The sequence below is a fragment of the Poecilia formosa genome, unplaced genomic scaffold (assembly GCF_000485575.1).
Source record: "Poecilia formosa unplaced genomic scaffold, Poecilia_formosa-5.1.2 Scaffold511, whole genome shotgun sequence".
In the NCBI taxonomy this organism is placed as follows: domain Eukaryota; kingdom Metazoa; phylum Chordata; class Actinopteri; order Cyprinodontiformes; family Poeciliidae; genus Poecilia; species Poecilia formosa.
The window spans coordinates 62,660-75,302 of record NW_006800450.1 but is presented as its reverse complement, the minus strand read 5'-3'; the positions used below and the strand labels follow the sequence as shown (position 1 = coordinate 75,302).

The following is a 12,643-nucleotide window of genomic DNA, read 5'->3' as shown; positions in this document are numbered from 1 at the left end:
AGTAGATAAATTCTATGAAGTTATGGAAAAAAGTTTTTGAAGTTACACTGAGGTCAGAAGTGGGCATCTATAAGCAGCAATATGGTTTTATGTGAGAAAAACGTACTACAGATTCCGTCTTTGCAGATTTTGATAGAGAAGTTCAGAGAATGTCATACAGTGCTGCATTGTGTTTTTATAGATCTAGAGAAAGCATATGACTGTATTCCAAGATAGGAGTTATGGTACTGCATAAGAAAGTCTAGATATTTCAGTAGAAATAGGGTTAGATCAAACCCTATTTCCATCATGGGAGAAGAAGTGGAGGTGGTTGAGGAATATAAATTCCTCGGTGTTCATCTGGACAACAGATTGGATTGGAGATGCAACAGTGAAGTGTCTATAAGTAGGGACAAAGCAGACTGGACTTCTTGAGGAAACTAAGATCATTCAAGGTTTGCAGCAAGATGATGCAGATCTTCTATAAGTCTGTTGTTGAGAGTGTCATATCTTCTGCAGTTGGGGCAGCAGCCTCAGAACCAGGGACCTAAAATGGCTTAACAGCCTGATAAAGAAGGCTGGTTCTGTTCTGGGTACGACTGTGGAGCCTATGAAGATGATGATTCTTCATGAAACCAAGAAAGTTATGGACAACCCTGTCTTGGGAAAACAGAGTATCTTCAGTCAAACACTTCTTCAGATTTGCTGTAATACAGACCGCTACAAGAGATCTTTCCTGCCAACAGCTATACTATCTACACTAAGTCATATGAATTAATATGAGTTACAACATTTAACTTCCCTTTGGATCACTAAAGTAATTTTGTATTTGAATTTGAGTAGCAGAGAACTATGTTAGAGTGGTGCAGGATGTGTTATGTATGAGAGCTGTAAGACTGTGGTGAGATGTGCTTTGGAGTGACAAAAAGGAGTTCACGGTGTAAGTGGAATTTCACCGAGGAACAGCACTGAGCCCTTTCTTGTTTATGTGGTGATGGACAGGTTGACAAATGAGGTTAGACAGGAATCTCCATACACTATGATGTTTACAGATGACACTGCAAACATCTGTAAACATCATAGTTTACAGAGAGCACAGAACAGGTGGAGGAAAATCTTGAGAGATGAAGGTTTGCCCTGGAAAGGAGAGAAATGTAGGTTAGATATAGCAAGACAGAATACGTGTGTGAATGAGAGGGACTCAAGTGGACATGAGGTTACAGAGAACAGAGATAAGAAGGTGAAGGATTTTAAGTAGTTAGAGCATGAAAAAGAAGTAAAGAAACGTGTCCACCCAGGTTGGAATGGGTGGAGAAAAGTGTCAGGTGTGCTTTGTGATAAAAGAGTATCAGAAAGGATGAAAGGAAAGGTGTACAAGATGGTGGTGTGACCTGCAATGCTGTTTGGTTTAGAGACAGTGGCAACGACAAAGAGGCAGGATGCAGAGTTGTAAGTAGCAGAGAAGGACATGTCACTCCCAAGGAGAACCTCAACAATGGATAAGATCAGAAATTAATACATCAGAGGAATAGCTCATGTAAGATGCATGGGAGATAAAGTCCGAGAAGCCAAGCTGAGATAGATTCCCTCAAGGGAAAAGCCAAGAGGAAAAAAAGAAGTCCCTCTGACAATAAAGTCTAGGTCAGGGGTCACCAAAATGGTGTCCGCGGGCACCTAGTCGCCTGAGGGGACATTGTCAGTCGCCCCCAGAGCAAGTTCTAAAAATAGCCATTGTCATTAAGGAGCACTGCCAAGAAAAAAAATATATACATATTAAATGTTTTTACATTGAAGTAACATTTGTTTATATTTAGATTAAAAAAAAAAGTAAATTATAAAAACATTTACAATAAATTGCTGTATGTATAAAACTCTTTTCTACAGTTAAAGTTCAGAATTATGCGCAGATGCCTGCAGAACATTATCGGAAGGCAGTAGCGCCTGCAGCTAACGGAGTACCCACTCTGCATACCTTGAGATGCAGGTATGCAGAGTGGGAATGCATCTCAAGGTATGCATTGAAATTGCATACAAATTCCAGAAATTATTTTCTTTTTTTACTCTGCATACCTTGAGATGCAAACTTGCATCTCAAGGTATTATCCAACCCTTTTATTGTTAATAAAATTGTGGAGAAAAGCAGATCTTTTGTGTCAAAACATCTTGTATGTAGCGAGTCTGTGGGGGTGGGCACGCCAAAGCCTAAATCTTATTGCTCAGTTTACTTTTGTTTATTTGGCGGCTTGGTGCTTTTTCTGTAAGCTAAAGATGAATGAGCAGAGTTTGATCCTCCCGTACAGCTGCAGATGCTATTGCAACAATCCATACTCTTAGTCACTTGTGGGAAATTTAGAATCACACAGAAGAGCTCCAAAAGGGAATCAAACTTTAAACTCTGTGAACTAAGAACTTCTGATCACATAATAGGAATTAACCATTGTTGCCATGGTAAATCATTACTGATAACTGTTGTGAGTAGTCCCTAACATTAATATGATCAGGCAGCATGTAATCACATGTATTATTGTTATAAAGGCTGGCTGAGCCAATATAATTTATGTCTGTATCAAACAAGTAGCCCATCATGTTACTCTGTACTCGTGAGGCAGGTCCCAGTCTCAAAAAGGTTGGTGACCCCTGGTCTAGGTAGTCTCTACTATGTCAAAATATCTTCAGGTTGGTTTTATGCTCTACTCAGGTCACTAGTTAAACTTATACTTTTTGATATGAAGAGAAGAAGATGTGAAACAGTATTTGAAAAACCATCTTCAAAATAGGTTTGTCTGTTTCAATTAATGAGTAACACAAAAATGTGTAATTCGTAATTAAATTAAAAAGGACATTAATGATACCCAACACTGGCAAACATTAGGAGATTACTTTGATCAGGCCTCATCTGGCCACAAGGGCGGCGAATCGGGGTTCCAGACACAACCAGTGATGATGCTCTGCCATGGTATCCCACTGGAAGCCTCAACCTGCCAAACATCATAACCCAGTTTTGAACAACAAAACCACACAAGCAACAATTTGGGTTGTGTTTTTGCACAAACTTACCGAACTGGAAAACTGATGGCTAGAACTTTCTATAAATTTACTTAAACTTGGTACAAAGTTTTTAAATCAAATGTTTCAGTATCAATAAAAAAGTGATAGATAATCACATGTTAAACCATAATAATGTTATTTATTCCTGTTTCTAATTTAGTAAATTGAAAACATGCAACCCTCAAGCTGTCGTCTTGAAAAACATGTGTAAACATGAAAATCCTTGAACAACATAAATAAATTAATTTCTTTTACATGAGCATAATGACATCTGCAGGACTTAGGCTGACTTTCTATCTTTAAATATTATTCATGAAATTTTATTATTAATTTGGTTTGTTGCTCTAGATATTAGCATGGCATGTACCAGTTTGGCATCAAAGCATTCTCTTTTCCTCGAAACATGATGCCGACATTAGTGGCGTGATCCTTGGAGGAGTAGAAATCAGTGTAATCACCTGTGAAACACACAGAAGTGGATTTCTATTTTTAATTCATTTGTAAAACCCTCCAAAAAATCTTTCCATATTCTCACTATAAACTTCCTTTTAAAGTTTATAGTGAGACTGGCTTAGGTTATCCTGTCATTCTCCGATAGGCTTAGGCTACTGAAAGACAAAATGACCACTTTTTCTCATGTTCTTATTCTACTCCTCTACAATTTGCATTATTTCCCACTAATTCAACTATTAAAGTTTTGCTTTCTCTCAGTTACTTTTCTTCCCATAGAAGCTACACCTGGTCTGACATTCTGTTTAGCTGTGATTCGTTCCTGGAGGGGGCACCAGCTGAGATAATGTTGCCATCAGCAAATCGTTTTCCCTTTCCTGCAATTACCGTTTTCCTTTCATGAACATCAAAAATAATTCTATATCACTTCATCAGTTTCTTCTTGTGCATTCTTCTCTGTCTTCTTTTGGGAATCAGAATTCACATTAATATTAGGCTTATGTAATTATTAATAATTATAATCAATCATTTATTATTAGATTATTCATAAAATGTAAATTCTTTACAGCTGAAACATTCTGTAATTTATCTCTTTCATTAACTACTGGCATGTAATCTAACTACTGACAAGACAAAAGGAATATGTAGAAGAATAAAATGGGAATCAAATCAGATTAGTGAATGAGCTATGACAAAATGAAACTGGAATACTGAAAAAAGTACCTCAAAACCAATTATCTAATAAACAAGAAAAAGGAAAAAACAGAGTTGCACAACCATAAATGCAGCATACAGTATTGTAAAAGAGAATAACTGTTCTACAATTATTCTCTTTTGTGAAACTGAGGGCTGTTTCACAAAAGTAGGATTACAAAATCCAGGATAAGAGACAAAACCAGGCTGGACATAGCACCATCAGTTCATCCTGCTTTTATCAAATTCACAAAGACCAAACCAGGCTCAAGAGGTGTGACTATGTCGAGCCAAACTCAAATAATTGGCGAATGCAAGTCAACAGATTTCTTCGGCAGACCATGAGATCGATCACAGACTCATTGATTCTATGCTAGACAAACTGCGTACACTATACTGCACACCAATCACACAACATCTTTTGATTTAGGATTATGAGGAATTGAAGCGCAACATACTAAAGAAAAAAAAACTGCTACTATAATAGCAAAGAATAGGAGATAGATTAAATGTGTAATTAGCCTAAAATATAAATTTCTTAACCATTCTTAACTGAAAACAACAACCCGTCATACTTGTCATTTGCTCAAATAAACAACCTTAACCTGGTTTGAGTATTTCGGAAACTGCTGATCTACTGGATTTTCACGTACACTAGATTTTCTAGGGTTTACAGAGAATGGTCCGAAAAAGAGAAAATATCCAGTGAGCGTCAATTCTGTGGGCGTAAATGCCTTGTTGATCCCAGAGGTCAGAGGAGAATGGCCAGACTGGTTCAAGCTGATAGAATGGCAACAGTAACTTAAATAACCTCTCGTTACAACCGAGGTATGCAGAAGAGCATCTCTGAATGCACAACACGTCAAACCTTGAGGCAGATGGACTACACTGTGTACCACTCCTGTCAGCTGAGAACAGGAAACTGCGGCTACAATTTGCACAGGCTCACCAAAATTGGACAATAGAAGATTGCAAAAACGTTGCCTGGTCTGATGAGTCTCGATTTTTGCTGCGACATTCAGACAATGGAGTCAGAATTTGGCGTCAAAACATGAAAGCCTGGCTCAGTCCTGCCTTGTGTCAATGGTTCAGGCTGGTGGTGGTGGTGCAATGGTGTGGGGGATATTTTCCTGGCATACTGGTACACAGTGGTCATAAGGGATGGACATGGTCAGCAACAACACTCAGGCAGGCTGTGGCGTTGACATGATGCTCAAATGGTACTAATAAGTACAGTGTACCAATCTTCTGATGGCTACTTCAAGCAGGATAACGTACCATGTCATAAAATGCAAATCATCTCAGACTGGTTTCCTGAACACGACAATGAGTTCACTGGACTCAAATTCTTCCACAGTCACCAGATCTCAATCCAATACAGTACCTTTGGGATGTGGTGTAATGGGAGATTCGCATTATGGATGTGCAGCAAACAAATCTGCAGCAACTGTGTGATGCTTTCATGTCAATATGGACCAGACTCTCTGAGGAATGTTTCCAGTATCTTGTTGAATCTAGGCAGTTCTGAAGGCAAAATGGGGTCCAACTCAGTACTAGCTAGTTGTACCTAATTGAGTGAGTATTTTAAATGTTCTGTTATTTAAACTGGACATTTGTTTAATTATATGGCTTGACTTAATTACCATACACTTGTTGCTTTATGACCCATTTGTCTAGCTCCCTCAACCTAGACAGATGGTCTATTAAATGCCTTTAATATTTATTAAAGGCCTTTCCATAAAACTAGAACAAAAACACAATCTAACAGAAACACAATCTAACAGTAACATAGTCTGTATGGGTCATTTTAAAATTGATAATGGTATTTTCTAACATTACAATGTTAAAATCATAATAGTACTTGACAGAATACCATAAATAATTAGTGTTATTTTGATGCAGAGAGTTAAAAAGACAGAAACAAGCAGACAAGTAAGTCATGGAGAAAACACTTAGGTTTCTAATCAGCATGCCCGGTGACTTAACAGATAAGGCTCCAGGCTTAACTAGCAGGAACAGCTGCACAGGATAAATCGGCATGATAACTTATGTCTTCCCACTATTGTGAAACCAAATTGAAACCTAATTAAGCAAGAATATTCTGAAAATCCCAGTTTAATCTGCTATCCTGAGGGCTGTTTTACAAAAGTAGCATTACAAAATCCAGAATAAGAGATAAAGCCAGGCTTGACATAGCGCCATCAGTTCATCCTGGCTTTATTCATTTCACAAAGATGAAAATGGGCTCAGGAGGTGCGACCGTAGGGTGAGACTATGTTGAGCCAAGCTGAAGTAATTCAGTTCAATGCGTGTCAACAGATTTCTTCAGCAGACCATGAAAGGAATCACAGATTCTATCCTAGATAAATTGTGTACGCCATCCCTCACACCAAACGAGCAACATATTCTGATTAAGGATTATAAGTAATTGAAGCACATGATACCAAAGAAAAAAACTGCTGCTACAATAGCAAGCAACAGTGGATCAATTGAATGTATAATTAATACAAAATATACATTTCCAAACAATTCTTACAAAAAAAACGTTTTAGTTATACCTGTCACTTGCTCAAATAAACAAGTTTAACCGAATAATAAAAGAACAATATAAATCAATATTATAAACATGTTAGTCTGATAGTGGATTCATTCATGTTATTCTTTTTTGTTCCACATTCTTATTTATATAGAACTGACATGAAAACACATCAAGATTAAATAAAATTTTTTACGGCACCTGGGAAGTATGTCGATAAATTGTTGACTACAATGTGTAAATGACTTTGTGCACGTGCAGTGATACTGCTGTACCCATTGTGTGCACCTTGAAATTTTCCTTTAAGTAAAAAAACAACTGCTGTAAGTGAGTTGAGTTGTTTATGCTGTTGTGACGGAAGGTTACAACTGTAAACAGTCATTGTTGGCGCATTCCTGGACATATTAATGGCAACAAAGATGGAGTTTCTTTTTCACCTCTGCCTCCACTCCTCTCTTTGCCAAGGCGAGCCACTGATCCCATGGTCCCTTGGATAGTCTTTTGAGATGTTCTTAACAGCACCAGGCTAGCTGATGCTAGCAATGCTAGGCTAACGGCTATTCTCATCTACAACCTGTGAAGTGACGGACGGCGCATCTTCCGGACTCTCGGGCCGGTGAACGAATATGATGATCAAGGGCGGCCGAAGCCTCCATGGGGCCCTAAGCAAAATTTGGTTTTGGAGCCCTCTAGTTCTGCTAACAATGTGGACTGACTGCAATCAGCAGTCCGATCATTAGGCCACTCACACACCTGTGTCAGGGAGTGGGGTTTGCGGTGGAGAGGAGAGACGCAGGTAGACCCAGGATGTAGATGAAAATGGTGATTTATTGATGAACAAAAGCTCAGTCCAGGATGACAGGCAGCATGGCAGAGAGGTTAGCATACAGCTAATACTGGTAGCAACTGAAGACTGAATAACGAGAGCTAAGCTAACCAACTGGCAAGCACGCAGTAGACAACAACTGACATAAGACGAGAACCCGACAAGAGACAGAAACAACAGGTGGACTTAAATACACACGGGGTAATCAGGTAACTAGACACACCTGGGAAGCAATCAACGGGGACGATGCAGAAACAACAGAGACTCAGGACAGAAAAACCTTAAAATAAATACACAGAAACACGGATTATGACAACCTGCTATAAACTTATTGCATCTCTGGCAATGCTGTTTACATTATATACATGTATGTATGTATGTATGTATGGATACATTTATTGGCCAACTGATTTATCAACCACTTGACTTCTGGGCGCCGATTTCCTTAATTTTGGAGGATCGTGATTGGCCGATACTTACATGTGAAGCCCATCTTATTCCCTAATCTTATCTTCGTCAGCAAAGGTTTAAAAATCAGTCTCTGTCCTTTTCTACTCTACAGTGAGAGGTTTGACTGACAGACTGGCCCACAAGGTCAGGTCTGCATGTTTATAGTTAACTATATTCACCCCACTGTTGCCAACTCAGTGACTTTCTTGCTATATTTAGCGACATTTCAGACAAAAACAATTCATATCAGCCAAAATCAAAATCGGCAGGTCAGGCGTTTTATAGATTGGTAACCAGGAATCGGCCAGAAAACTGCAATCAGTGCAGCCCTACACACATATTCATGACATTCTTTGATTAAATAAATTTTTCTTAAGCCTTACTTGAATAGCTAAAAATTTAATTTATACCAGGTGAGTCTTTCTCCCCTGAGAATGTGGATTGTGTTGAGGACACAAATTTGATCATTCTTAGTATTAATACAGTTAATCGTAGAGCATGCGAAAATAGTGGATTGAATAACATCTTAGAGGGCCTGCAGGAGGGACTGTCTGTTATCAGGGAGGAACCACGCCATAAATTAACTCTGGCACACAGGCAGTGTCTCAGTCGAGCAGGCAGCAGAGATATGTCAAGTTATCTCCCACAGGGAGAGGAAAACACTAAAAACTTAAGGAAACACAAACTAAGAACACATAATACTTTTAATAATTGCAATTTAATTAGTAGAACACAATTTAGTTAAAGTTAACATGATTTGAACTAGTCTAGCTTGTAGTCTCATATGAATAGCTTAACTCATGTTAAACTGTAACATCAGTTAGTCAAGCATATAATCAAAACTAGTATAACATTAATTAGAAAATGTCTGGAATGAAATGTGTTCGTATTGAAAATGTTCAGCTATACTCTTTAAGTTTCTTAATTCTTAAAATCAGCACTTTGATCTTAGAAAATCAAAAATACCTTTACTGTACATTTAAAATAATTTGTTTTGCTGTAGTTGTACTTTTTAGCAGCACAAAGTCTTGAACAGCGACTAATCCCACCATTTTGGATGTTGAAGTTGTGACACAGTGGCATACTGTCCCAATTCTCACATTTTTGCACGCTTGTAAACCTGCGCATTCAAACCCTTATGTGCACTTCATTGAATCCACACTTCACAGAGGGGTGTTTGCGTGCGCATTGATCATTGGGACTGGGCCAAAGATACCTGAGGCAAATTCACCATTCATACCAAATAAAGGAGTTGTCAAAAACAAAACAAGAAATAAACATTATTTACACAGACCTAACACAAAACAATAAATGGTACCAATATTTACATGCATTCAAATCATTAGAACCAAACTAATATAAGGTCAATCAAAGAATACGTTTAACTTAATACAACTCCTCAGAGCATTACCCCTCTTAATTGACATGGTATGCTCCAGGAGCTTTTCAGCAGCACCTGTCACATTTGTCTCTCTTTGCTGCTCTACCCTGCTGGGGAGACACACCAGGAAAGGCAAACACTCAATTAGCAAACTCAAATTAAACCCATAAAAGTTATCAGAAACAAACTGACATTTCCCCTCACATTCTCCCTGAACAGGAAAGGTGGCCAGTTTCCCTACCTTAAAAAATGTTAAACTAAATGTCACAATGAGGCTAAAATAAATAACTGAAACAGGAAACATTTGGACTGTAAATAAACTAAGCAACATAATATTAGCATCCCTTTATTAGTAATGGAGCCCCTGGTCTCCATCACAATAATGAACTGAATTGGATTGAAATTAGTCATAAATTCAATCCAATTTATGACTAAGAGTGTAGAGGACAGAGATCATTGTAAGACATTTAGAAATAAAACTGTAACATACTGAATATTTCTTTATTCAGTATGGAATCCTGAATATATGATCTAATATGTAGTGCTCATATTAGATCATATTAAAACTGATCTAAATTGAGCTAGTACATTGCTAATGTGAAGAGAGAGGTAGAGATACCCCTCTGACCCAACTGGAGATGTGATTATACCTACTGTTCATGCCATCAAATAAGAACAGGTCTGCAAATGTAAGCCATTGATTATTAATGAGACATTTTGCTGTTGAAGTGATAACAAGAAGGTGAAATATCTTTGTGCAGATGTATGCAGTTTGTTGAAGATTTTTCAAAAAAAAAAAAAAAAAGTAAATTCTCACCAACATCTGCAGGAAGATGCATCGTGGCTTCACTCTGACTGACAAATGCCCTGCAGAAAGCAACAGATAAGCTAAAATGAAACTTGTTATCTGTGGAGAAATTGTATGCAAGGAAAAGTTTTAAGTCCAATAAAACCTAATAAATGATTTAATTTGAATAAGGGACTGTGCAACACGAATACCTAAAACAGCCATGTGTATGCAAGATTGACAAGCCCAGGTATTCAACTGATGACCCTATTGAGAACTTAAGAGGGCCGCTTATTATTAAGCAAGTTGTAGTTTTAGTTTTGAGGATTCATTTTATTGTTGAACAAAACTGCAGCGCTCTCGATCAATCCAAAATGTTAATAATCTTTGAAATGACCAAAGGTTATTTAGTCAATAACCTTTGGTCAATCCAAAGATTTTGGTTTTCTTAGTACAATATTTGTGTGTGCATTATTATTGTGATTATTGGGCAACTATTACGATGCAGAAATATTATGCAACTAAATTAAAACTGAAAATTTTCACATCTCATTTATTTATTATCATATGTTGAAGTGAAAATAATAAACATACATCTCAAAATTGACAAACATATTAAAAAATACATCAATGACTAATATAGCCACCCTTCTTTTCAAGAATGGTTATAAGCCTTCCAGTCATGGAGTCTGTCAGTTTCTTGATCTGTTGACAATCAACTTTTTGTGCAACCACAGCCTCCCAATTTTTTTCCTCCATCAATATTTTTATTGCATTTTTCAACAAATTTTGACATACCTGCCATATAACCAATACAGTCAACAAGAACAACAAATGCCCTCTTTGATGCACATTTGCATAAATTCTTTTAAATATACAGGAGATGATAATCCATTGTAGAGACTTCTTAACATCATGGTCTTATGATATTTTTGTCTTTAGTTGGCTTCCTTCTCTTGACACAAGGCCACACCTTCAACAAAAGTCTGGAGGGGTTTGTAAACGCTTTCAAATAACTCGCTTTTCCCTTTTTGGAGATATGTTATGTGTTCCAAGGGTAAAGTCTTCAGCATTTGTCTAATCCATTGCTTGATATTTGGTCATGTTGTTCTCTTCCAGAAAAGTGCTATCAGTCTTTTAACTTGTAATAGACAAATATCAATAGTTGTTCACATTTAGTGTTTTTGGGATACAGACTTAGAATGAGGAAAAAATGGATATAGTGCAATGTCCTTTGAGACAATATGTTCTATAGTTTTTTATTGCTTTCCAAAACTTTTTAATTTCCCTGAATTCCTAGATACAATAAAATAGTGTCCTTTTTTCTTCTCAGCATTTTGTAAATGTGTCTGGTATATAAGGATTTTACCGATTTAAATTGAAAGTAATATAGATTTCCATTAACCATTTATGATTATAAATAACCTTAGGTGAGAGCTAACTGTTTGTTTGTGCGCCTTTGTACATACAGATCAGGGCCGTGCAGAGACCTTTGGAGGGGCAGGGGCTCAAAGCTAACAAGGGGCACGTTGAACAAGATCTTAAAACATGGTAACAACATAGCAGCAACCCATATTAATCAAGAATGTAATATTTAGTCGGATCATACTATATCATTGTCATGATGTGACAATGCAAATGGGAGCAATGCAAAGCAAACTTAGTCTATGTTTTTCCCGATAGTTATAATGTTTCTGTTTCTGCTGCTGACAGTGCTGGAGGGCTATGTTGATCTGAGACTGTAGTTTTTAAACAGATCACTGGTCACTGGTTATGAAGTATGTTATAAAATAAGCAAATTTGCTGCTATTTTAATAAATAAGTACTACTTCTGTTTAGCCTCTATAACGGTGTTTCTCAACCCTGATCCTTACCCTCCATGTTTTAGGTATTTCCCTTCTGCCACACACCTGAATTGTATGTCTGGGTGACTGGGTTTGTTCACAAATACATTACAGAAAATAATAACCAATAATCAGTGACTGATTTAAAACTCAGCCAATTAATGGGCTCCCTTTCAACAGACTTAACTAGATCTAACACTGTTGACGATGCTGATCTTAGTAGGAGGTAGTTGACGTAGGCTAAATCATGATTCTGTTTAAGGCCCCTTATTATCTTGGGCCGGTGTTACGTCAGTCCGCATTTCCCCATCATATACGGTTCAGGCCTATGCATCTTCTTGCCGCTCCGCCCCACCCACGCAGCAAAATACGTGTGAGCACTGAGAAAGCACGCGCTTGTTCGGCGTGCTTGTCTGGGGAACTACGGACACCGTGAAAGCTCAAACAGCATGTTTCGGCAAAGTTGTCACACTTTCGTCACGTTTTTGCGTGAAACTAATAGTAATAATACTAATACTAATACTACTACTAGTAGTAGTATATATATGTGACATATATTATTATTATTATTATTATTATTATTATTAGTAGTAGTAGTATTAGTATTATTAATACTAAAAATACTGATAAAAAAAAAATTCCCTTCTCA

At 37.4% G+C, this 12,643-nt stretch overlaps 1 protein-coding gene across 3 annotated transcripts in view; it reads right to left on the bottom strand.

Moving 5' to 3' along the window:
- The window catches only part of fah (fumarylacetoacetate hydrolase (fumarylacetoacetase)), a 138,398-nt gene that overhangs the window by 97,622 nt on the left and 28,133 nt on the right, over positions 1 to 12,643 (bottom strand). For all 3 annotated transcript variants that reach the window (XM_016664784.1, XM_007579192.2, XM_016664785.1), the window contains exons 4-6: positions 10,181 to 10,230; positions 3,395 to 3,485; positions 2,860 to 2,957 (exon numbers count right to left, since the gene is read on the bottom strand). In XM_016664784.1, the coding sequence (XP_016520270.1) occupies positions 2,860 to 2,957; positions 3,395 to 3,485; positions 10,181 to 10,230 (239 nt within the window). The remainder of the gene's footprint in view (positions 1 to 2,859; positions 2,958 to 3,394; positions 3,486 to 10,180; positions 10,231 to 12,643) is intronic.